Here is a 27,606-nt window from a genome sequence, read left to right on the forward strand (position 1 = left end):
AAATGGTCAATATAGGAATCAAATTGATTATATAATTGGAAGCAGAAGATGGAGAAGTTCCATACTTTCTGCGAAAGCAAGACCAGGAGCAGACTGCAGTACAGATCATGAACTGGTCGTATCGAAAATCAGAGTAAAGCTAAAGAACAACAAAGCAATTATAATACCAAAATACAATTTAAATAACATCCCCGAAGAATACAAAGATCAAATAAGGAACAGGTTTGAGGCTTTAAACTTAGTTGACAGAGATCCAGAAGAACACTGAAGTCAGAGAAATTATCAGGGAAGAATGCAAAAAGACAATACCTCTAGTTAAAAAGAGAGAAAGACCTCAATGGATGAGTGAAGAAACTCTTAAAATGGTTAAAGAGAGATGGAAAGCAAAAGCAAACGGAGATAGAAACATGGTCAGAACCCTAAATGCAACAATACAGCGACTAGTACGTAGGGACAAAGACAACTATTACAATAGTTATTGTATAGAAATAGGACAACAAAAAGGGTAGAACAAGAGCCCTATTCCAAAAGATTAGAAAAATTAAAGGGAAATTTAAACCAAGAGTAGGGATGCTGAATGATCAATGGGAACACACTGGCTCACCTAGATGAAATAAAATGAAGATGGAAGCAATACACTGAAGAACTCTATACAAGAGATGCCAGGATGACAGATTCATTCACGGATGAACCATATGATGAAGAACCAGAAATTTTAGAAAGTGAGGTGAAAGCTGCTCTTAAAATACTTGGAAGAAACAAATCACGAGGAACAGATGGCATACCAATAGAGTTGCTACAAGCTACTGAGACTGAATCAGTCCAGATTTTGACAAAAATCTGTCAAAAAATGTGGAAAACTAAACAATGGCTCACAGACTGGAAGCGTTCCATATACATCCCAATTCCAAAGAAAGGGGATCCCAGGGAATGCAGTAATTATCAAACTATTGCCTTAATATCTCATGCAAGTAAAGTAATGCTCAAGATTCAACAACAAAGGCTCTTACCATATATGGAGTGAGAAATACCAGATGTCCAAGCTGGATTTAGAAAGGGAAGAGGCACCAGAGATCATATCACAAACACATGTTGGATAATGGAATAGACAAATCTATATGCAGAACATATATGGAAAGCGGGATTGGACCAAGATGAAGGAGGTGTGAAAATTGGAGGAAGAAATAATAATTTAAGATATGCAGACAATACCATACTACTAACAGAAACCAGCAATGATTTAAAATGAACACTGATGAAAGTTAAAGAGGAAAGCACAAAAGCAGGACTACAGCTGAATGTCAAAAAGACTAACGTAATGTCAACAGAAAATTTATGCAACTTTAAAGTTGACAATGAGGACATTGAACTTGTCAATACTTTGGCACAGCCCTATACCAAAATGGAGACAATAGTCAAGAAGAAGAAGTCTAGGCCTGGGGAGGGCAGCTGTGAGAGAACTAGAAAAGGTCCTCAAATGCAAAGATGTATCACTGAACACTAAAGTCAGGATCATTCATACCATGGTATTTCCGATCTCTATGTATGGATGTGAAAGTTGGACAGTGAAAAAAGTGGATTAGAGAAAAATCAACTCATTTGAAATGTGGTGTTGGAGGAGAGCTTTGTGCATACCATGGATTGCAAAAAAGACAAATAATTGGGTGTTAGAACAAATTAAATCAGAACTACCATTAGAAGCTAAAATGATAAAACTGAGGTTACCATACTTTGGACGCATAATGAGAAGACATGATACCCTAGAAAAGACAATAACGCTGGGAGAAACAGAAGGGAGTAGAAAAAGAGGAAGGCCAAACAAGAGATGGATTGATTCCATAAAGAAAGCCACAGACCTGAACTTACAAGATCTGAACAGGGTGGTTCACAAGAGATACTGTTGGAGATCGCTGATTCATAGGGCCGCCATAAGTCATAGTCGACTTGAAGGCACATAACAACAACAACAACAGAAATTGTTAGATTCATAAACAAGTTGCAAACATTGCAAATAAGTCTACAAAAGCTATTAGCCCACAATGTTTTTACTGGATCAACTGTCATACAAACCTGTGTTAGTTACTTGTGGCCTACAAGACGAAGAAGAGCCTTTTTAAAGCCCCTGTCTAGTTACCTGTTGTCAGTCAGCTCACCGCAATTGACTGGGCAAGTAGCTGTTTTGAAGATTCACTTAACTGTTCTGTACATATCACATTAAAAGTTTTGACAGTAACATTGAAAGATGGGTTACTTGAGCTTTATTGCATCTGATACACACATGTTGTGTTTTGAAGTCCCCAACTCTCAACAAAAAACAGTGTACTGTACTAAGCCCTTAGTAGGCCACTTTGCAAGGCTGGTGGGCTGCATTTAGCTTTGTGGATTATAAATTGTGCAGGTGTGATGAAATGGAATATTGGACATTATACTCAGTGGCTCTTATTCATGTCTTATTTATGTTTGATTTCTAGATAAAAATGTAGCACAGTTGTTTAAAGGTTGTCTGTTTCATATTTACTTTGATCAGAGCATTCATACTTAGATTTGACTGTTTTGATATTATTTATAAAATACATTTTGTCTCTAAATCTTCTCATGTATTGATTGAATATTCTGTACTCGTATTTTACAGTAATAACCAGTAGTGGCTACAGTCCAAGATCATCACATCAGTATTCGCCTCAGCTATATCCCTCCAAGTGAGCATGCATCTTCTTACATATTATTCCATATCATTTATTTTAGGTCATTTATTTTATTTAAAAGATTATTAAAAGGAACTGCATAAAATAAAGTATTGGTTTTATATAAAATGCATTTTATATAATCTAAGTGGTCATTTAGTACCATTGACACCCAAGGAATGTACTTAGATGCACCTTCTTTAGGAACAAGAACCAAGTCATAAGATTCTGTTAAGCATATTTTCCATATAAATCTGCCATTGAATGACTGTTGCTTACTCCATATTGCATACTTACCAAGTATACAAGTTATAACCCACAATTTCTTTAGCCCAGAATAATTCTGTAACAGTCCATGTGGCTATATAGGGTTGTATCCAGTAGCACTCCTTGCTCTGCCAGAACACTTTTTGATCCATCAGAACAAAATGGGGAGGCAGTTTTCTCCAATTCTCCCTTCTTGCAGCCCTGGCATGCCCCTAAAATCTGCTTGAGAAGATTGGGAGACTCTTTGGAAAAGGCTGGGAGTTGCCATGGGGTGTGTGTGTCTGGATAAAGAGGGTGATTGATGAAAATTGCCTTGTTCCACTGACAGTAGCCTCTGATGGATCAAAGAGTCTTCAGTGATTGTGAGGGACACTATTGTGTGTAACCCATAGTAGCTTAAATTAATAATGGTAGATAAATTTTGTATTTGCAATTTTGACCTTCGTTTGGGCAAGAACAGTGTACCTATGAGGTGGTAGTCATTGTATGTAAAACATTTTAGTTTTATTTTAGTAATCTATTAATATTTAGAGTGTAACATGTTACACTTTATCTGGGAAGAACTTTTGCCAAAAGTGTGAAAGTAGTATTTTTAGTTGAAATAAAAAGTAAATGAAATTAATAACACATGTATTTTAATAGTTGTTTCATTTTGGTTAATTTTTAATGTATTCATGTTCATTAAATTGCATTTGAATTATTAACCAGTCACTACAGAGTATGAATTTCAAACTATGTTTACATGTCCCTTTTAATAAAAATTGTGGGTAGTTTTGTGTAACCTTTGTTGGTTAAATGTTTCAAGTATTTTCGGTGATACTGTGTATAGTCTCATTATACGATAAGTTGAATTTGAGGGCAAAGCTTTTGCTACAGGCTATGTGAACAGAGCACAGATGTAGTAGACTGATAACTCAGTGTACAGATCTTGCTGCCACTGTATAGTTATTCAGGTATTACTTCTACCTCTTATCTTGGTACATTGAGCTTATGAGCATCGTTTCTGTTAACTTCTCTATCCCCTCTCTCATTCATGATAAATCCATTATCTGTGGTCACAGGGACGTACCACATTTTAAGGATGCCATAGAATCACTTTGTTCAAGTGTTCACTTCTATTCAAGACTGGGGTTGCCAATATGGTGCGCGGGGGCAGAATGGTGTCCTTCAGGTTTTCCTCTACTACTCACAGTGCCTCTGAGCCCCCCTTCTCCCTTGGTCATGAGGTGGTGGTTACCTTTTTCTGCCTTAAAAACTGTATAGTGCTGAAGGAGGAAGTTTGAAGTGTGTCACTTTCTGCAGGATATGCCTTCATCTAAATCACACACACAGTGTTTGGGCATGCACTTTTTTTCTGTCTCTCTGTGGGGAGAGTGATTCAGAGGAGGGGGAAGAAAAGTGACCAGAAGGGGTAGCATCCAGAACACTCATTCAAAAATCTAAATGTGCCCAAGGGTATACTGCTTCATGGGGAAAGGAGTTGGACAGAGGAAGTAATCAAATGAGTCAGTTGCCAAATCTCACAGGGATGAAGGAGTGGAAATAAAGTCTAAGTATTCTGTGAGAAATGTGTCAGTGGTTCACCTGGACTTTGCACAAATTTTGCTAACTGCTACGTGCCACATAAGGCAAAGGGTACCTTATATTATCATACCTCAGGACAGAACTAACCATTACAGTGGGCATGGTGTTGCTGCTGAAAGTGGCAGCCCCATATTGTACTGTCCTCCTACCTGCGTTGTTGTCTTTTCCTGTGTTCTCAAGTGGCAGTTATCGATGTGGATCAAGGGTATCAGGTATGGAAATGCACATGATCATGAGCGTCTGCCTAAATATAAAGTGGGGTTACTGCCAGCCTCGGGAAAGTTATCCTTTGTGCCTGTATAAGACTTAAGATACCAAAATTCAAGTCATGTCTTTTGCCTTTGAATCTACCCCTAATAACCCCTGTGGTTTGAGATTTTTTTCAAATTGCCATTGTTAGGATAAAATTTCCAGAGCTGAGCCCTAGCACTGGAAATGAAATCCAGAACTGTATACAGGTATACCCCGCTTAACATCGCTTCACTTAACACCGCCTCACTATAACGTACATGCTCCATATGTCTGTATTTCTCCAGAAGCGCAGCGCAGCAGCAGAGGCTTTAGCTCGCGGGGGTGGAAATAGACGCAATCGCGCCACCGCAAATCAGCTGGGAGGCGCGATCGCGATCGGCTGAGAGGCACAGCAGCGCAGCAGCAGCGGCTTTAGCGTGGGGCTTTGAGGCTCCGCATGAAGGAGAGGTAAAAAAAGTTTTAAAAGGTAGTGCTTCACTTTAAGGACATTTTCGGTTTACGTACTCGCTCTGGTCCCATTGAGTACGTTAATGCGAGGTATTACTGTACTAGTGAGACCAGATAAATATATCAAAATTTGAGATAGATTCACTCTGGCAGCAAGCAGAACTTTCATCTTCCAGAGACCCAGAAATTTAGCAGGTGAAATTTTTTCCCCACCACTTATCTCCATTCCACAAAAAGCTTCATCTGTTTAACTTCTGTATCTGTGGTTCCTATTAAAGACACAAGATCAGACTCGGTGTCTAAAAGCGTGTGAATCAGAGAACTTGTCAGTTTACCTTTTGTGAATAATTTTGATGGGTTGTGAGGGGGGAATGAGGGATTATTTGTTTGAATCAACTTTCTACATTCTCACCAGTGATGATATTTTCCCCCTGCTGTCTAGGCCCTATCCACATATTCTTTCTACTCCAGCAGCTCAAACAATGTCTGCCTATTCCGGTCAAACACAATATTCGGGAATGCAGCAGCCAGCGGTATATACAGCCTATTCACAGACTGGGCAACCTTACAGTTTACCTACTTACGGTATTTGACCTCCAGTTGTTCTTTATTCTTTTTACAAGTATATTTGACATCATGGAACTGCTGTGCTTCTCCCCCTCCCCAATCTATAAGAATCAGTTGAAAATTAATTTCTTATACAGATTTGGGTGTAATGTTGCCAGGCATCAAGACAGAAAGTGGACTTTCACAAACACAATCATCCTTACAGACTGGGTGTCTTAGTTACAGCCCAGGATTCTCCACACCGCAGCCAGGCCAAACACCATATTCATACCAGATGCCAGGTCAGTAATCTATTGTCCTTCCTTGCTCTTTTGTATTAGCTTTGAACTATTTTAGAATCTATGAATTTCTTATTTATGTGATAAGTATAAGTATCTTTGGTGAAACTTAGTTCATGTCACTTGATAGGCTCTTTCATTACATTCACAATAGCTGTCTGTTGTTTTTCTTTATATGTACAATAATCTGAAATTCTATGAAGATAACTTTGCTGATTTTTTCTAATCCTTTATCATAACTCACTTTTAATCTTTGTACAGAACAGTCTCATGTTCAGGGTTATGAATTTACTTGTAAATTATCTAATGACGACATTAATGAACTGAGGAGGGAAGGGTTACGCTACAACTGCAAATATGTTGTTGAGAATGAATATGATATAGGCAGCAATCCTAACTGACCCAGACACATGTCAAAGGAGATTTTGGTGTTCCACATCTTGAACATATCTCTGGATACCTGCATGTCCTATTACCTATTGTATTTGGTGTTCTATTTTGAACTTGGAAGATCTTAGACTGGACATTAAATCATTGAGTGCATAAATGTACATTCCATTCTGAACATTTAGATTGTGTTGGATTCTTTATTTGAAATGACCACATGGCTCTTCTTCCCATGGTGGCTCCATCTCCACCCTATTTATGTTGATGAAGGTGGAGAGGTACGCTATGGTAATCCTCTTCTGCCCCTAAATACCTAACAAAGTGAAGGGATGCAGATGGATTTTTTTCTCTACCCTCTCTCCTGTTTTAGCTTAATAGTAAAGTGCATCGGTTGCCAGGCTCAGTCTCTTGCAATTGCAGTTAAAAAAAGATTTCAGATAAGGGGACTGGGAACCTGCTGCAACCAAAGCTGACAGTTCTTGGGGTAAGTACTGTATATATTAATGGTATATTTTCTTAGGCTCTCGCCACTTCATGGACTAGAAGAGCTTTTAGTCCTAGCGGCTATGAGTTGGATCCAAAATTGGTTGTCCTTAGAGTGGACACACTGACATCAACACAACTTTAGTTATAACTAACTTGTCCCATTGATTTCAGTAGGTCTTTTCTAAGCATGATTAAGACTAGATCCAACCCTATATTCAGGATTAGTATCTTTCTCCTATTCACCCACACTCTTCTCCAAACCATCAATCATATTTCATTAGTGTGTCATGGGAACTGAATTCCAGGAGGAAATGACAGGAATCAGTAGAGGCCAGGCTACTGAGAGCATCCAGAGACTCATTAATTTACAGAGTGGTGTTTGAGAGCACAGATGTCTTTATTAGTGATTCTGTGAAGCTGGATTGTTCTATAGGGAAATAATACAGAAGATTAAAGCTTTGGCAGCTAGATTGTTAAAGCAGAAGATATAATTGTTTATTATATGTACTGTAATAATAAATAACAATTTTCCTTATTGAAAGATCAGAACAGCAAATAACTTCACGTTTCATTTACATATTCTTTATATTTATATATGAAACATTCAGCTTTTTGCTTCTGATTTGTATTATGTGTAATGTATTAGTTCTTATAGAGAATTATTCTTTTAAATCTAGGTTCTAGTTTTACACCATCCTCCACTATTTATGCAAACAATTCAGTCTCAAATTCTACAAACTTCAGTAGTTCACAACAGGTATGATTATTTTTTCTATAAAACTCAAAATAGTATATATTTGATTTGGCAATTGTAAATATGGGCAAGAATTGCTGTCATATCACTGTATTTTTAGATTGAAACACTTTTTAAATGCTTTGTGTAATTTAAAACATTGTTTCTATCATCCCAGGATTATCCATCATATACAGCTTTTGGCCAAAACCAGTATCCACAGTATTATTCACCATCAACATATGGAACATATATGACCTCAAACAACACCACAGATGGTACCTCTTCATCATCATCAACATACCAGCTCCAGGAATCTCTCCCTGGGCTGACTAGTCAACCAGGTACAGATCTTCCTCCAGGTGACTTTTTGTTATTGTTTATTCCACCCATCTAGAAGTGGTATTCAGAATTGCAAATACAGCATAGGTAATGAATTCTTAGTTAAAAGCAGAGCTTGGAAAAGTTACTTTTTTGAACTACAACTCCCATCAGCCCAATCTAGTGGCCATGCTGGCTGGGGCTGATAGGAGTTGTAGTTCAAAAAAGTAACTTTTCCGAGCTCTGGTTAAAGAAAATAATTGCAAGATACTGGAGAATACATATTACATATTTTGTTAATTGTGTGGTTAACCAAGCATGCTTAATCTTGCAGCTTTTATTTTGGAGAATAACTATGGGATTCTAATCCAAAACATGCTCCTGATATTGGTTGGAGCCTCATGCCAATTTTCTGCTGAAAATTACTCTCACCTGGCTGCTAAAGGTGCTGCTTGGAGCAAAAACCTTTTTTTCAGTGCAGGGTCAAATCCCAATGGAGGATGTTCCAGAGCAGAACTCCATGGGTGCTGTTTCTGCAAAATAAAAGTAGCCTGGTTAAGCATGCTTGCTCAGTTACGTGACTAATGTTATATGTAGTTTGGCTCTGAGAGTTCAGTCTTCAAGGAGCAGAGAATTTAATTTGCATCTTAAATCCTCATGTTTGCAAAAACTTTTTGCAATGGTACAATTTCCTCAATGTGTAAACAGATGCAATATCATCTTCTCCAATGGGGAAATGAATTGTGATGCAGGAGATAGTGTAAGAAAGGCTATTAATCTCCTTTCCAGTAGTCATTTCCAACCTACATCAAAATACTTTTAAAGCACTGCCACCTTCTTTCTTCATTTATTTATAATCACAGAAAAGGAGAAAAACCTGATATTTAGGTATCTGGCTTAACTAGCACTGTTATATGTTCTTTGTGCTTGCCACCAGCAAATAATTCCCTGAAACCTTAAACTGGATAGCAGTGTAAAATATGTGGGGTGAAAAGCTATTGAAATACATACACAGAAACAAACATTTTTCTTACTAAAATATGCCACACCTAGGTAGACAAACTGAATAATTTCAGCACAGAACTTCTAAAGCAGGTCACACAGAGGCCAGTTGCTAATCTTTTCATCAAGCCCAGCAAGGGGACAAATAATCAGAAAGTCAGTTATTGGGAAGAAAACCATAGCAGTTCCATGGATGTGTCTTGCATGAATTACAGACTAGATAATTTGGCCTAATGAGGATATGGCACATATACCTTAATATCCTCCACCCCTGGTTGGTGCAGAATAAGTATGCATTCCAGTCACTCCCTCCAGCAAGAGGAGAGCTGGTGTCACCCAAAACAATTATAACAAAAGTGGGAGAATAACTACTTAATCAGGCAATTGATTTTAGGTCCACTTTTAGGAAAATTCAAATTATTATTGTTAATAGTTTGTTATTTTTGTTAATAATGTTAATAGTTATTTAATTTTTTGTAAACTGCATTGTTCTTTTCTGATGTGTATTTTGTATTTGTGTTTAACTTTTGTGAGCTGCCTTGAGGGCCTTTTTGGCCAAAAGGCGGCATAGAAATAAACCATACATAACATTATTTGAAGGGAAGTAGTCAGTTACGGTATCCAACAAAGTAGTTCTATTAGCGCAAGGATTTCTGGCTGCACAATGGAACTTCTTTCCCTCTCTTCTCCCCACAACCCTCCCCCCAAATATGTTCTGGGGATTCTGCTAACCCTCCAGAGCAGATCTGGGGAGGATGCAGGGGGTCACACAAGGAGAGGGAGTGCAAGTTCCATTGTGCAAAAAGAAATCTGTGCTAATGGAACTTTGTTGGATATCAGTCTAAATTTTTATTGCCTTCTTTAGAAACTGCCCTCAAACCAGCAAAGAAAAACAAGAGTATTACAGTAGGGAACCAACATTATTAATAACACTAATCCATTTTCTTGGGTAAATGAGAAGCTAAAGTGTCAGATTTTGTATAGATATAGCTCTAACCCTAGCTGATTGCCTCACTGAAGCAATGTGACCCCAGTTTTTCATAAAGTATTCAGGGACAATCAGAAATTAAAGAACCATTACCCAATCATCTGTCACATCTAAATGAGTGAAATGCATTTTTAAGATTAGAATTTGAGGTTTCAATTGTTAAATATATAAAAGAACAAGCTTTGATGAAAAAAATTAGCATGGTTCTGCAAAATAAGTCTTGATTCACCAAACCTCTCTGTTCTTTGAGGATGTCAACAAATGTGTAGATTGGGGATGATCCAGCAGCATTTATATACTTGGGCTGCAATTCTGTGCACGCTTACCTGTAAGACACACTGAACACAGCAGAACTTTTTTGCAGATAAACACATATAGGACTGTACTGTTACGCTCTCAAAAAACTTTTGACGAAGTCCCTCAGCAGAAGTTCCTAAGTAGACTAAAAAGTCATTTTTATTTTGCCAAAGTTGGTTCTCCTCATTTAGGCAAGACTTCAATTTTTTTAAATAAAGGCAAGACCTTTTGTAGCATTTTGTCAGATATGCCTGCTCCTTCTTGATCTTATGTCTTTCCTATTATACAGTGTACATTTTATCTCAACTTCTGTTATTGTGCACCCTATTAACAATCCCCTAGTTCAAAAAGTTTCCTCTTTTGACATTAAATGTGTCCATGATGGATTTTCTGGGCAACTTTCCATTTGAATGAATTTGATAGCACTATGGTCACCAACTTCTTCAACATTTACATGTCATCAGGTTCTGAGCAACACTCACAACTTAGTCCAGGGTTGCTTTTCTTTATCCAGTTGCACAACTAGCTGATCTAAAGCATTGCCTTCTGTTGTCACCTAGGGAGGGGTGGGCTCTCCAACACTGGAGACATTCAAGAGGCAGCTGGACAGCAACCTGTTGGATATGCTTTAATTTAGATTCCTGCATTGAGCAAAGGGTTGGACTCAATAGATTTGTGGGCCCCTTCCAACTCTACTATTCTGTGATCACATCCAGATATTTTGTCTGTTTTGGGAAGGGCAGTTTGTGTATGTGAACATGAATGTACATTTATCCAGTGAATCGTGAGGATAAAAGAAGTCACCCATTATTTCAACATTTCCTCCCTTGACTGCCTTCTTGATTTCTTCTCCATCTCAAAATCACCCTCAGATCTTTGGTGGGATGACGACATGTTGCCAGTACTAAATTACTTTTTGGGTCTCGAATTTCCACCCACAGCGGTTCTGTGAATGAGAATATTCATTAGAAGTTTCCTAGTGTGTTGGACTCTATGCCCTCTCTGATGTATAAAGCAACACACACAATACGCCTTTCTTAATTCATTATATAGATTTTATATCTAGGGACTGATATGCCCACTTTGTCATCCTTGAGCATCAAACATGACAGTTTGGAGGCATCTAGTATTATTTATTTATTTATTATTTTATTTATTAATGATATTTATTAGTCATTTTTTTTCCAAAATGAAACTCAAAGCGACTTACAAAAAAAATCTCAGAAACATATACAGAATAAGGATAACAGTACAAAAGCATACCAAGCAAAACTCAATACAATAAATAGAACAATACAATAAAAATCACAACACACAATACAACTCAAATATAGGTTTTCTGCTACCCCTTCCTGTCTCCAAAACTCTGAACCTACTAGTTCAGCCATCGTAGCCAAGAAACCCCCCCCCCGGCTTAGGCTAAAGGTAGCCCCACTTAAGGTATGTTTGGTGGCAGAAGCCACCTCAGAAAAAAACAAACAGGACACTACCTCATTGGAGATGAAAGCAGGGTGCCTCCGCGTACCAAGCAGGGGGTCTCTGCGGTTGCAGGAAGGCCATGGGGCAACCCAGTGGGCGGCCCCCACCTGTGTGGCTCCAGAGGTGTAGCTTCAGGTGGGAGCCCTTGATGTAGATCTTCTTGCAGCCAGCATAAGAGCAGGTGTGGATGGCAATCTATTTGGGAGGCCAGAAGCGGCATCCCCTCTTGGGCTTGGCTTCCAACAGCTCCAGCAAGGAGGAAGGCGGGGTAATGTAAGGGTAAGTTACATTATGTAAAGCCTACACATTTCATCCTTTTCATATGCAATTTCTCATAAGAGAAATAATTGATGCGGCCTGATAACGTGGACATTGCTTGCGGCAATATGTCCAGCAATGTGTCCTCTTGACCCTTGCTCTTCTTGGCTTATTAAAGCTTGCTAAGGGGGTTTGACCAAGTCGATCCAAGGTGTGGTCAGTTCATCGTGGGAGGGAGTGGCTCTAGCTGCCCTGAAAGAGGCAGTGATCTGACCGCTCCTGAAAAAGCACACCTGTGACCCATTGGTTTGTGAAAACTAGGGATGGATGAGAATTTCAGTTTGCATTTCAAACAAACATTAATTGGAGGCCTAAAAGCTGGCAAAGCCCCGGGCTGTGATAACTTGCCCCCAGAGTTCCTGAAATGTCACCAAGACTGGTGGGCACCTATGCTAGCTAACCTATTCACCCTGGTAAACAACACTGGCCGTTCCCCCGAGGCCTGGCATGAAGCCATTGTTATTCCCATCTACAAAAAAGGACCACGGGATGACCCAGCAAGCTATAGGCCAATTAGCCTTTTGTCAATTGTAGGGAAACTGTATGCCAGTTACCTGAAAGGAAAACTGAGTGACTGGATGGAGGAGGAAAATATTTTGGGTCCTGAGCAGTCAGGTTTCAGGAGAGGAAGATCAACCATTGACCATTGCCTCTTCCTTCACCACCTGGCAGAAAAATACAAGTACCAAATGGGAAAAGCCCTACATGTTGCCTTTGTGGACTTAAAGTCCGCTTTTGACACCATTTCTAGGGACATTTTATGGGATAAATTGGCAAAATCGTCAATAGATAAAAGACTACTTTTTCTCATCTATTCCCTATATCAGGAGACCTCTGGGCAAATTCGCTGCGGAAGCAATGGGGGCCTGTCCAAGTCGATCCCCACTACTAAAGGAGTCAGGCAGGGCTGTGTATTAGCGCCACTACTTTTCAACTTTTTCTTAAACGATCTGGGGACAAGGTGTACCAACCCAAACCTACACTCCCCTAAATTAGGTGATCACAGATGCCCTATCCTGCTTTATGCAGATGATGCCGCTCTCCTGGCATTTACTCCAATTGGTCTTAAACGTCTACTCCGAGTCTTCATGAATTACTGTTCAGACAATCAGTTAATTATAAACTTCTCTAAGACCAAAATACTAGTTTTTTCCAACTGTCCCTTGGTAGCTGACTGGACAATAAATGGCCAAAAAATTGAGCAGGTTAAAAGTTATAAGTATTTAGGCATTATTTTCCATTCCTCCCTTTCATGGGCTTCTCATGTCCGTGCGGTGGCTGCTACGGCCCGTACTTCCATGAAATGTATACTCCGTTATTACCATACCAAAAGAGGGCAGTTTATCCCAGCCGCCGTCCACATTTTTAGAACAAAGGTAATTCCGCAACTTCTTTATGGAGTTCCAATTTGGATTGTTGCTTTCAATGCCTCAATCGAGGCAGTTCTTTCTATTTTTCTGCGTCACATCTTTGGCGTTCCAAGGTGCGTCCCAAGTGCCGCCCTCAGGCTGGAAGCAGGCCTAAGTTCAATTGAATGCCTTGCATGGCGTATGCGATTAAATACTGGATAAAACTCTCCTATGGCCTTGTTAATGGAGTCCTAAAAGGGCTCTGGGAAGACTCATACACATCAAATTGGATGAAAATTTTTCACTCCAAACTTCCCAGATTAGGATACTCTCTAGAACATCTATCCCAATCTGAACCAACTATGACCACTCACATTATTGGAACTAGACTCAAAGACATAGATAGACAAAGTGCTCTTACAGCTGTGGCCAAAACATGTTCGCCGCTCTATCATGATCTGAGTTTCAATATAAAAACACATGCTGATTACTTAAACTTTTTAACAGTCCCTAAAATTCGACACGCCTTTATTAGGGCAAGATTTAACTGCCTTAATTCAGCAGTAATGGAAGGGGGATATCAGGGGATTCCGCATGCGCAAAGGATTTGCCCCTGCTGTGTGGGAGAGATAGAATCACTGTATCATGTCCTATTTATATGCCGAAAATATTCCTCTGTAAGGTCTAAATTCCTCCAACCATTCATCAAACGGTTTCCCAACTGCTCCCCGGTGAGGAGGATAGAACAGCTCCTAAATGGAGTACATAATCTTACAATAGCTGTGGCCAATTTCATCTATGCAGCCCAATCTATACGATCAAGTCTTGTACCTTGAATGGCTTCCTCAGTCAGGGCCTGAGGTTTATTTTAGTCTCGAAGAGTTTTACCATATAGTTAAGTTGAAATTTTTATTATGTATTTTATTAATTTTTCCTTTGTACTCAAATTTGTGTTTGGGTCTGTGACCGCAAATAAAGAATATATATAGCATTTCAAACAGAATTCATCAAATTTGCAATTTGTGAAACAGTATGAGAACTAAAACAGTGCCATCCTCTGAAATTCGCATTTATTAGAATTTTGGGATGCAGTTCACCAACTAAACAACATTTACATTTACAATAATACTTATATTAGGGGAAAGTGTGCATAACAATGTTTACATGAGTCAAAATAACATGCAAGAAGGCATGAAATGATGAGAAATGGCTTGCAAAAATGTGTACCTTTGTCAAAACTGCCTACAAAAATGTGTTTATTTAGAGATTTTTCATGAGGATTTTTTTTAAAAAATCGTAGCTTGCTGTAGAAATATGGATAGCTGAATTTAACATAGGAAAAATGAGAAACACAGAGAACTGAAACAGACAGATTTTTCCATCCCTACTGACAACTACCACCTAGTCACAAATACCCTCTTTTTAGGGAAAGTGATTGAGAGGGTTGTGGCACAGTAATTGCAAATACTCTTGGATGAAACAGATTATCTTGACCCATTCCAATCTGAGTTCAGGCCTGGTTATGAGATTGAATCTGCCATGGTATCTTTCTGGGTCGACTTGGTGAGATGGGTATCAGAGGCACTGTTTTACATTGGTTCCAATCCTATCTCCAGGGTTGTTTTTAGAGAGCAGCAATGGCTGATTGTCTTTTGGGCCCCTGGCCGTTGTGCTGTGGGGTGCCGCTAGTACCATCTTGACCCCCGTGCTGTTTAACATCTATATGAAGCCCTTTGGAGCAGTCATCAGGAGATTTGGGGAAAGATGTCAGCAGTACACTGGCAATGCCCAGCTCTGTTTCTCTGTAACATGTGAATTGGGAGAGGCCATGCAAGCCTTGGACCCATTGGTGGGCTGGATGAGGGCCAGTAAACTGACTCTGAATCCTAGCAAGATGGAGACACTGGGTTGGTGGTTCCCGAGTTCAGATAATTAGTCAGTTACCTGCTTTGGTTGGGGTTGTACTCCCTCTGAAAGAGCAGGTTTGTAGTCTGGGGGATGCTCCTAGATCCATCTAGGTGACCTCAGTGGGAACATAGGAAGTGGACCTTTACTGTGGCGACACCCACCCTTTGGAATTCCCTCCCCTTAAATATTAGACAGGTGCCTTCTCTGTTATTGTTTTGGCACCTACTAAAGACCCTCGTCTTTCAACAAGCCTTTTAAGTAGAGACCTTATCCCAGTCTGCATCTGTGTTGGAATTGCTTTTTAAGATTTTTAAAGCTTTTATAAAAACATTTTTAAAGCTGCTTTGTTTTAATATATTTTAAAGTCTTTTTTATGATCTTTTATAGTGTTTTTTGTTTGCTGCCCTGGGCTCCTGTTGGGATGAAGGGTAGGATATAAATTTAATAAATAAATAAGACATTTTGGTGTCTTTAAATGGCTGTCATTTTTATATGCTCATTGTCAAGTTCTATCTGATCTCATTTTCGATGATCTGAAACATTTACACTGTCTTCTCTAAGGCATGAGCCACACCAAACCAGATACTCCCCAGCCCCTATCAGCTTTCACTCAGAAGTTGATTTAAAAGCTGTTTGCAAAGTTTTAATATTAAATTCCAGTAGTTTGCTTCCAGTTCTCGTTGCCATTCTAGTAGAATTGGTCTCTTGTGGACAGGTTCTGCTTGTTTGAAATTGTTCTCCAGTCCGTATGAAATGGAAATCCTTTGTCCCAAACCTATCATCTCATTCATTCATGGAGTTTCCACAGCTCTGCCTTTTTGGGGGGGTGTTGTGTGTGGAATAGGTAGCATTTCGGCTTGGGTGGGATATCTTGGAGGTCCTGACATGCCCAAGAGGGAGATGTCGGCAAGCTTGACAGAGTCTTGAGGTTTACAGAAGTACAAAAAATGATGAAAAAGATCCCAAAATAGTAAAATTTCTCTTCCCCAAAAGGCTTAAATACAACTGTATCTGCACACCTGTCTCATCCAAGTCCATTGCCATAAAAAAATGTTGGAATTGAGCAATGAGGCTTCCAAAATTTATTGCACCAATATCTGACTGAGCATGCTGGGAGTAGGAAGCAGGAGGAGGAACCAGTGAAGGTTGGGGGAGGATATGAACAAACACAAGATGGAGGTTTGAGCAGAGGATGCTAACAAAGGAGGAAGAGAAGGACAGAGCAAGGTGTATGAGGTGGGCAAAGAGGTGAACAAGCGAATGAGACAAAGCAAGAGGCGGAAGGGGAGGGGGAGGCAAACAATCAGTGAAGACAGGGCGAGAACAGAAATGGAAAGGGAAATGGCAGGACAATTGACGGACCAGAGGAGGGAAAAAAGAGGTGAGAAATGGTAGAAAAAGTTAGATGGGAGCAATAGGGATGGCACTGGGGGAAGGGAAACAAGTGACATAGAAATGTGAGTAAGACACAAAAATTATTAACTCCCACAACATTTCCCAACATCCCAAAAGGTCTTGCTTCTGAGCATTTAGTAGATATAAAGTTTGTTGTTTGAAATGCACATTTCAATGCTATATTTTCCTATACAAAATATATATATATTCAGTCCTGGATAGTGTATTAAATGCTGGGCTTGCATGCACACACAAACATAGTGTAGTGCATACTCTTCTGGACATAATGTCCAACCCATTTTACTCTTTATAGGTGAAATACACAACACACTACGTACAGCAGCTGTGATTTTGGCTGCTTATAATTACCATTTTATTTTATTTCATGTCTTATGTATAGCAACTGCATAGGAAACATGGAAGAAGGAGGGGCTAAGCACACTGTATGTAATGGAATTAGTAGTATCAAAATGCAATCTAGCATGTATTTTAGATGGCAAAACTAAGATACTGTGATGCTACTAATGAACAAGCTGGTGAGAAGGAACAAGCTGTATCTGTATGATACAGAACTATAGTAAAGGTTCATGGCTATGCATTCAGAACATTGCACTCCATTTAGAGGAGTGTATTTTTAAAGTGGTGCAGAAGGATACAGGCATGTGGTGTATTTTCAGAATGGGTGTGACACTGTGCAGTATTGCATGATTTCTTCAATACTTCAGAGATATAGGAAGTGAGTGGACAAACTTACATTTCAGGTGTAAGGGCTATTTAAGAAGCCTTTGTTTTGAAAAGCATATAACACATAATTCTGCTTTATTATTACATGAGCAGAGCAATCCTCCATGAAGGAAGTTGGTGTAAATTAAGCTGTGTTAAGTTACCCTGGCATAAAGTATGCCAGATCCTATCTCCGGGAACCCTTAGGAGGACAGCACTCCAGCTGAGCCACCAGAGCAGGGTAGGAAAAAAATACAAGCAGCAGAAACCAGAGCACTGGCTCAGCTGGAGTTACCATGGGAACTGCAGCCATGTTGTTGAGCACAGGGGAAAGTCCCCAAGCCTCCTTATTGGTGTGTACAGATAGCCCGCCCATAGCCTATGGGAAGCAGCTTGGAAGCACCAGCATAAGAATGTAAACAAATACCAAGCAGGGAACACATGACATCCATAGCAACAGCCACCCTGGCAGCCAGTCAGCCTGCCACACACACCCCAAGTATACCTACCACATGCTCTGCCAATCACACAGCCGCATTCATGGACAGCAAGACACAGTGCCACCAGGTAAACAAACACACATGGACCCCACAAGCACACCCTGCATCTCTCAACACACCCACGTCACCCAAATCTCAAGCACCACAAACACACAGTCACCCCCAGTCACCCCTACCCCCCAAATAACAGGCAGCACATACAGGGATATGCAAAAGGACAGTTTATTGAAAGTAACCTACAAGATACATGTAACTGCAACCCCAGCAGAGACAGCAAGCGGGCAGGAAACACAGCCCACCCCTAACACACCAGACCATGCCATCAGGGGCATCTGTGGCAGGGATGACCCCAGGGATGGTAGCCGACATGTCTTCTCGCTCCACTATTTTCTCCCCCACAGCTGCAGTGGCATCTTAAACCACTATTCTGGTTCCCATTCTCTGAGCATTAGTACTGTTATGAATGGACCTTGAACTTCCTCATGAGCATAGCTCACTGGAAATGCAAGTTCCCCTGTTGAGAGTGCAGCAGGATCTTTTGCTGGAGTTACCCGCACGTCACCCCCAGAGCATGTATAATTTTACCCTTAACAATGACACATACACAGAAAGTAAAATAAAAGAGTGGTTTTATTAAGAGAAGAAACAAGGGAAAATATTGCAGTTTACAATTGCAGTTAACAATGAGCAGCTTTCTAACTATTATTCATTCATTCAGCAACACTGGATAGACTAAAGCAAAGAGACTAACCCTATGAACACTTTCATATTAAGCTCACCCACACAGAAAGGAAAAGGAAAGGAACGGCCCAGAAATTGCATATACCTTTCCTGGAGAGTTGCTGCAAGACCAAGGCTGAGAGAGAGACTTTCGTATCTAGCCCAATGAGCCAAAAGCTCTGCCCTCGTGTCACCAGCGCTAGATTTGAAAGATCTCACTCAAATCCTTAGCTCTGAAATTGTCCCAAAGATGCTAGGGTGTGTTGGTAAGAAAAGCAGCTGTTGAGCCCTCCAGAAGGAGGAACTGCCAACCCCTTCCAACCCCTCATCTTTTATATCTTTTCCTAACTAAACTGACCCCAATGTAAACCCAGTGTAAATGTCTCCAGGAAGATGTGGACGCGACAAATAAGAACAATGAAAAAATTTAGGATCATCAGTCAAGGAATTTGTTTTTTCGCCAGAAACCATTCCTTGAGGGATTCCCAGTTAATGACTGCAATCTCCTACCTGTGAACTCCTAATGTTCTGTCTCTTCCTAAAGGTTAAGATTATCATAACCGTTATGCAGACCATTTCCTAGTTTGAAAGGAGCTATCCTGTCTCCTCCTAAAGGCTTAGATATGCATTACATTTCCTAGTTTGGAAGGAGCGCCTGTTCTTACTGGGTGACATACCTCAAATTTCCATAGGAGTCAGGAAGTCTATACCTTCAGGCTTTCAAGATATGTACTCAGGGGTCACAGAGGGGCTGTCTCCCAGGAATCTTTGCTGTTGCAGGCTTTCCAAACTCTGGTTCACTGAGGTGAATCAAAGATTAAAAATCCCCAATATTTGATTCCTCATTACAGTACACAAACATCATTGGAGGTCATGAGAGCATCTTAAAGAAAACATGCTTCTTGCTTAAGCAATATTGATTTTACCTATTTGCAGATGTAATTTGTAGATGAATACTAATCGACTAAAACTCATATGATTAATCAATTAAAATGTCTATTATTGGGTTGCATTCATATTTAGAACAAATGCTTATGCATATTTCTTAAAAACCTTTGTAACTGCAAATAGGTGACACGAGTTGCAAAACTGTAACTACATTCCTATATTCATAGAATCATAGAATAGTAAAGTTGGAAGGGGCCTATAAGGCCATCAAGTCCAACCCCCTGCACAATGCAAGAATCCAAATCAAAGCATTCCCAACAGATGGCTGTCCAGCTGCCTCTTGAATGCCTCCAGTGTTGGAGAGCCCACTACCTCAAGTGGCTTAAATTATACAGCCATGAGAGTGTCTGTATACTATAGTCAGCATGGATTTTTCGCATCCCACAATGTTAAATTGAAAATACCCCCCATAAGCTCATTTCAAAACAAAACCTTTCAAAACTTACAGTTCTGAACTCAGAAATGCTTGCTTAATAACCTTCTAAATTTTCATGGCAATACACAAAACAGTAAGAGAATCGAGAGTTCAAAGTGTAAAAAGAGAGTCAGTCCCTTTTTGGACTTTTTTCTGTCAGAGTTCTCATAATTTGTTGAGATTAATTACAAATCAGCAATGTTCACTGAGTACCTGTAATCCTATTACTGACCTTGTGCCATACTCTGACCTTCATCTTCTGCAGTTTAAAAGTTAAAAAAATGCCTGGCTGATTTTTAATTAATTTAAGAAATTTAGCATTGAAGTCTATTATAGTGTCAGGCATACTCAGTAAGAACCAACTGTCAGTGTTCTAAAAGCCAGACTTACAGCTGCTGGGCTTGAATGCTCAGGGGATGCACCCACACCAGACCTTTATTTCACTTTAGACAGCTTCCCCCAAAGAATCCTGGGAAGTGTACTTTGTGTTAGAAGACTCCTATTCCCCTGACAGAGCTCCACTGACCAGAGTGATTTAACCGTCAGCCACTCTGATTGAAGCTCTGTGAGGGGAACAGGGCATCTCCTAGCAATTCTCAGCACCCTTCACCAACTACACTTCCCAGGATTCTTTGGGAGAAGCCATGACTGTCTAAAGTGAAATAAAGGTCTGATGTGGATGTGGCCCGGGACAGCTTTGGTTTAAATTTGGGTAGGAGGCTACATGTGCCTGCTGTAGAATAAAAAGGTGGGGGAAACCCTGAAAAAGAATGCTACTGTTCATAATGTTTTCTCTTTGGAAAGGAAAGGGGCTTGCCCAGTGCCCATCCATCCAATTTCATTCCCTCCTCCTATCCTTCCTCTTTCCCCCTTCGCTTCCTGCCCTCCTCCTCCCCTCCCTGCCCCTCTCCCAGGTTAGTTTCACCTATCCTAAGCATGATTGAACAGGAGTAAATCCCACTGAACTCAAAAAGCATGCAAATGATCAAGCCTGCCCTGCCCTCCTCCTCCCTCCTATCCCCTTCCTCTTGCCCCTTCCCTCCCCCTTCCTTCACACCTCCCCTCCCCCACCCCCTTCCAATCTCCACCTTCCCTCTCCTTTCCCTTCTCCTCCCCCATGCTCAGTTTTACCTATCCTAGGACTATGACCTGGGAGACCAGGGTTCAAATCCCCACATAGCCTTGAAGCTCACTGGGTGACCTTGGGCCACTCACTGCCTCTCAGCCTCAGAGGAAGGCAATGGTAAACCACCTCTTAATACCACTTACCATGAAAAACCTATTCATAGGGTCGCCATAAGTCGGAATTGATTTGAAGGCAGTCCATTTCATTTTCAAACATGATTGCACGGGAGTAAATCCCATTGAACTCAGTAAGCATGCAAATAATCAAACCTGCCCTCCCCTTCTCTCTCCCGTGATGGGATCAATTGGCTGGTGCAAGTTGAAAAGTATTCCATCAACCTAACAGGCTGGCATTGATTTGGGTTTGTTCTGTATCCACTAGTTGCTGCTTTTACTGATCCGTGGGGTTTTTTGCTTGGAAAAATACCTAGATTAATAAATATTGATATTTTCAAGGAAAAATCAACATTATAAAAGGGAATACTGATAAATTTTCAATCTATGTTTTAGAGGCGGATTTTTTTAAAAAGGTCTATTTTCAAAAATAGCTGCGGAAATTCAGTACATTAAAATCCAATCCTCCGCTATTGAGAATAAGCAAATTAATGAAAAATTCAGTACCAGATCTACATTGGGCAAAATTTTAGCACATCCCTACTCTCCACTCACTCTAACCTTCAATCCTCTCTACCCCAAGATGAAGCCCTATCTGTCAACTGTCATCCACACATATAAAAACCACCATCCCCCATTTTCACAGCCAATTAGCACGCAGCATTCAAAAACATTCCAATTCACTCTCACCCTCTCTCTTCATTCACACTCCACTTGCCTTGCTTCTCCTAATACAAGCCAATGCCAACATATATTACAACCTATGACATTGGAACATCACAGGACCCACAGAGGGTTGTGATAATTGTGCTGTACAATCAAATCCCACTCCTGGTCTCTGGCATCTGTATACATATCTATATTCTGTTTAGCAAAAGCTGCCAAGACATTTCCAAGTTCTTTTATCTGCAGTTGCAAGTTCAAAACAAGAAAGCTAAGATTCTGAGGATTCTGCCAAATATTTGTAGCCACACAGATTTTCAGAACCTTTTTTATGCCCTTAACCACAAAACCTTATCGCAGGGTCATTGAGAGGGCTCGTGGGCTACCTCATAATCTTGTTCTGGTATGGTTTGTTTCATTTGGAAAGTTAAGTGTGTATTATTGTTGTTGTTTCTACCTTGGGAGGTTTGATACACTGCCTAGAGAAATAATGTAGTACAAAAAGTTGTGATTGCCTTGTAGACAAACTGGGTCTATGGTATTTTTGTCTGTAGACATTTTTCCTTTGTTGAGAGTTCCATCATTTGAATAACATATCAGTATTAATTATGCCATGCTTGACTGCTTTTCCATAAAGATTACCAAGAAAGCCACCGCAGACATCATAGTTTTTTGTAGCTATAATATAAGTTATTGATGTGCAGATCACAAATGTCTGCCAGGCTAATATGTAACCAAACTATGTCTTGTGTGTCAGCTAGTGTGATGTTTTAGCAAAGATTCCCAAGTGTGATGTTAATTAAATGGTTTAACCATTATCTTGCCTGATGGTTAGTTAACTGTTAATGTATATTAGAATTGTACATGTATGTGAAGACAGATCATGTTGCACGATGGTCTGGTTCAGGTGTAACAACGAAACATACTTTGGCCATTGGATCTGAACCTCAGGTTCTTGCTCTGTCCCCTCCCTCACAATTTAGAGGCAGCTTCTTGAACTGTTATTTAGTGTGTGGCACAGTGTAGTTTATATGTTGCTGAACTGTAAAATCTGTATCTACTATTTTGTTTTTTTTTTGTTTTTTAAAATCAATTAAAATATTTATATCCCAACCTTGGTGCAAAAACATCACTCAGTTGCTATATCTATATCCCCCCTCCCCAATGGGCTCACTTCACAGTTGATCATCAGAACTGACTGTTCTCTAGAGATGTTTGGCTAGTCCCCTTATTGTCTGCTTTTTAGCTGGCATTGAAAACTGTGCTATTTCAGCAGGCCAGTGGCTTTTTGCTTTTCTCTTTCTCCTTATTTATTGTTGTTGGTTATATTGTTGTTCATTATATTGTTTTATTTTAAGACATTTTAAGCCACCTTTTGGAAGGGCATTTTGCCTAGAAAAGCAGGACATAAACTTCAATATAAATAAATCCACTATATATTTTTGAAAGTTATTTTGTTCACTAGGCATTTGGACACCTCTTAAGATATCATAACCAAATTTTGCATGATGCTTCCTGAGATCAAGAAGCAGGCTTTTGTCTGTGCTTGGATAGAATGGAATGCCATTTTGAATCAAAATGTCAGACTGAACCTTTCAAAACTGCACTGATTTTAACAACCTCTTTAAAAACTGAACTGAATTTTGGTTTCTTAGAATTCCCAAGCAAAGCTAGGTATAAGGTTGCTACTATATAATAATTCCATTATTGCCATATGAAATGCATATGGTGATATATTTTGCTGAAGTTGTAAACGCCTGTAAGCTTTCGGTATAGAAGTATATAAGTTTTCAAATGTCATGAACTTCATTATCAAGCAAAATGAAAAGGTATTTAATGCTTAGTTATAAATAGAACATGGCTGTTACAAACGAATGTCTAAGGCATTTTAAGTAGATAGTGCTTTGCAAACATTGAGAAATCATAAGCATTTGTGCCTTGTTCCTGTAATGTAAGTAGGAACTCAAGTGAATTAGAAATAGTTGTATGGGGGAATCAGTTGGGGGTGGGACCAGCAGGAAAATGAAAGAAGAGCTCTCTGTCTGGGTTAGAGATTGCAGCTCTTGGTTCTGCTGCAACACACTGTTAAGTAAAGTTTGTTCCTTCTAACCAGTGTTGGTAGTTCATTTCAAATCTTGTAAATATTACATGGTGTCAGAAGACTACCTAAAAACATAAGGCATTGAAAAATGGACCAGCTGAAGCCTCCAGGAAAGTTGTTGTTTGAAGGAAATGCAGCAGAGAACTGGAGAAGATGGAAGCAATGGTTTGAATTGTACTGCATTGCAAGTGGATCAGATAAGAAAGATGAGAGACACCAGTCAGCATTATTTCTGCATGTGGCAGGTGAAGAAGCAAGAGAGGTATTTCTTCTCAGTTTGATGATGATGCAGATAAATATAAAATTCAAGTTTTGATGAATAAATTTAAAGCATATTGTGTGCCCAGAAGATGATGCAGAAGATGATGCAGATAAATATAAAATTCAAGTTTTGATGAATAAATTTAAAGCATATTGTGTGCCCAGAAGAAATGTTACTTATGAAAGGCACAGGTTCTTCACTAGAATACAGAGTAAAGGAGAAAGTATAGACCAATATGTGACTGATTTGAAGCTTTTGGCTCAGACCTGTGAATTTGGGGAGCTGTGTGATTCTCTTATTAAGGATCGCATAGTGTGTGGCATTCAGAAAGACAGGTTGAGAGCCAAGTTACTGAGAGAGAGTGATTTAACCCTTGAGTGTGCAGTGAATATATGCAGGGCAGAAGAAGTGGCTGCTAAACAGATGAAAGATTTGGGGGCAACAAAAAAAACAAATGGATGCGTTACAGGGCAAAAGTACCTTTGAAAAGCCAAAAGTAAGCCAGCCTCAGAGCAAATGGAGCCCTGGCACTACTACCAGCACCCAAGAAAAAGAAATGCCACAGAGGCCTGTAGAAGCAGCAAAGCCCTGCTACAAGTGTGGTATCAGTCATCATGACATAAATGTTTGTCCTGCATATGGGAAGGAATGCAGAAGATGTGGCAAACTTAATCATTTTGCTAAAATGTGTAAAACTAGAGATAGAAAACTTCAAGGCAGACAAATGTTCTCAGTAGCAGATACAACTAAAAATGCTTATGATTTCTTCATTGGCACATTGAATTCTACAGCTCTGGAAGATGGTGTGTGGATCTTCTCATAAATGATCACAAGTATGTGACCTTTAAGATTGACACAGGAGCACAGGCTAATGCAATGTCTTTAAAAACATACAAAGCTTTGCAAGCTGAACCACTTCAGCATTCAAATACCAGATTAATAACCTACTCTGGAGAAAGACTACATGTGTCTAGTAAATGTAACCTGGATTGCAAATATAAAGATCAAAGAACTGAGTTGGAATTTCACATAGTAGACTTTGATACACAAGCTGTACTCGGTCTCCGGGCTGCGACTAATTTAAATTTGGTGCAAAGAGTTAATTTAATGAAAAGAGCTCCAGTAGATCAATGGGATGTTGCAGTTGAATACAAAGATGTATTTGAAGGCTTAGGTTGCTTACCAGAGAAATATGCCATCAAAATCAACCCACAGGTTCCACCTGTAATTCATGCACCTCGGAAGGTTCCAGAGGCACTAAGGGATAAAGTCCAAAAGGAACTGACTCGTATGGAGCAATTATAAGTCATAGTTAAGGTAGAAGAACCTACAGAGTGGGTGAATTCAATTGTGGTTGTAGACAAGCCTGGCCGGGACCAGATAAGAATATGTTTAGATCCAAGACATATGAACAGAGCAATTTTAAGAGAACATTTTCAATTGCCTACTGTAGAAGAAATTACCAGTAAGCTAGCAGAAGCAGAATTGTTTACTGTTCTTGATGCCAGTAGTGGATTCTAGCAAATTCAGCTAGATGACAACAGTTCCAGGCTATGTACATTTAATACGCCTTTTGGCAGGTACCGATTTACAAGATGCCATTTGGTATCTTTCCAGCTCCTGAGGTCTATCAGAGGATGATCCAACAGACATTTGAGGGTATTGATGGGGTCACATGCTACATAGATGATATCCTGGTGTGGGGGAAGACCAAACAGGAACATAATGAGAGACTGAAGAGAGTTCTGGACAGGTGCCGAGAGAGGAATCTGAAATTGAACAAAGTGAAATGCAAATTTGCCATGACTGAAATAAAATATCTAGGACACATCTTAACCAAAGAAGGACTAAAACCTGATTCATCTAAAATAGAGGCCATCACTGAAATGCTCAGCCCAAGTAACAAAGCTGATCTTCATAGATTTCTAGGAATGGTGACTTACCTAGCAAAGTTTATCCCAAATTTGGCAACAGTAACAACCCCTTTAAGACAGCTGTTGGCCCATGATGTTGAATTTTGCTGGATGTCAGTTCATGAAACAGCATTCACACAACTGAAAGAACTATTAACAAAAACTCCTGTTTTGAAATATTATAATCTGAAAGAACCTGTAACTCTGTCAGTGGACGCTAGTTCTACAGGCTTAGGTGCTGTACTGTTGCAAAGAGGTGCACCTGTTGCATATGCTTCTAAAGCAATTCCTGCGGCCCAACAGAACTATGCTCAAATAGAAAAGGAAATGTTGGCAATAGTGTTTGGATGCACAAGATTCCATCAATTTCTCTATGGCAAAAAAGTGACTGTGGAAACAGACCACAAACCATTGGAGGCAATTTTCAGAAAACCTTTGCATAACGCACCTCCAAGAATCCAAAGATGGCAGTTAACACTGCAGAAATATCAATTACATGTGCACTATAGACCAGGCAAAGAATTAATCATTGCTGATACCCTGTCCAGGGCAGATCTTGAACAGGGTGAAGGAATAAGTTCCGAAGAAGCTGAGGTTGCTGTTAACCTCATGTTCTCTTATTTACCAATCTCCGAATCAAAACTGAAAGAATTTCAGGTGGCTACTGAAAATGATAGCATTTTGCAAATCCTGAAAAATGCCATTTTGCAGGGGTGGCCAGATAGAAGAGTAGAAGTTCCAGAGTGTATACGTGTTTATTGGAATTACAGAGAGGAATTAAGTGTTCATGATGGACTCATTTTTAAAAGTGACACAATCGTAGTACCACAAGTTTTGAGGAAAGAGATATTGAATATTATACATGAGAGTCATCTGGGTGTTGAATTAAGTAAAAAGCGGGCACGAGAAGCTGTATATTGGCCAGGTATGTGTGCCCAAATTGAATAATTGGTACTGCCATGTACCACATGTCACACCTTCAGAAATAAAAACCAAAAAGAACCAATGTTACCTCTTGAAATTCCAAGAAGACCTTGGCAGAAGCTAGGAATTGACTTGTTTGAATTTCAAAGAAAGGACTATCTACTTTTGGTTGATTATTATTCAAAATATGTGGATATATGTTTGCTTGAGGACACTCAGTAATTTTACACTGCAAATCTATATTTGCAAGACATGGTATACCTGAAGAGGTTCTCAGTGATAATGGCCCTCAGTTTTGCTCTAGAAACTTTAAAATGTTTGCCAAAGATTGGGACTTTGTTCACACCACATCCAGTCCACTATTTCCTCAATCAAATGGAATGGCAGAAAGAGCGATCCAAACAGTAAAGAGGATTCTTAAGAAATCTAGTCTGAATAACACAGATCCTTATCTTA

At 39.7% G+C, this 27,606-nt stretch overlaps 1 protein-coding gene across 27 annotated transcripts in view; it reads left to right on the forward strand.

Annotated features, from left to right (window-relative positions):
- Nucleotides 1-27,606, forward strand: part of EYA4 (EYA transcriptional coactivator and phosphatase 4) — a 249,893-nt gene that overhangs the window by 150,396 nt on the left and 71,891 nt on the right. For 20 of the 27 annotated variants that reach the window (XM_061623877.1, XM_061623874.1, XM_061623894.1 and 17 more), the window contains 5 exons: nt 2,633-2,699; nt 5,677-5,819; nt 5,939-6,082; nt 7,630-7,709; nt 7,864-8,047. In XM_061623877.1, coding sequence (XP_061479861.1) covers nt 2,633-2,699; nt 5,677-5,819; nt 5,939-6,082; nt 7,630-7,709; nt 7,864-8,047 — 618 coding nt within the window. The remainder of the gene's footprint in view (nt 1-2,632; nt 2,700-5,676; nt 5,820-5,938; nt 6,083-7,629; nt 7,710-7,863; nt 8,048-27,606) is intronic. The other 7 variants (XM_061623890.1, XM_061623883.1, XM_061623884.1 and 4 more) reach the window with 3 other exon arrangements.

Source organism: Rhineura floridana, chromosome 4 (genome assembly GCF_030035675.1).
Source record: "Rhineura floridana isolate rRhiFlo1 chromosome 4, rRhiFlo1.hap2, whole genome shotgun sequence".
Classification (NCBI taxonomy): domain Eukaryota; kingdom Metazoa; phylum Chordata; class Lepidosauria; order Squamata; family Rhineuridae; genus Rhineura; species Rhineura floridana.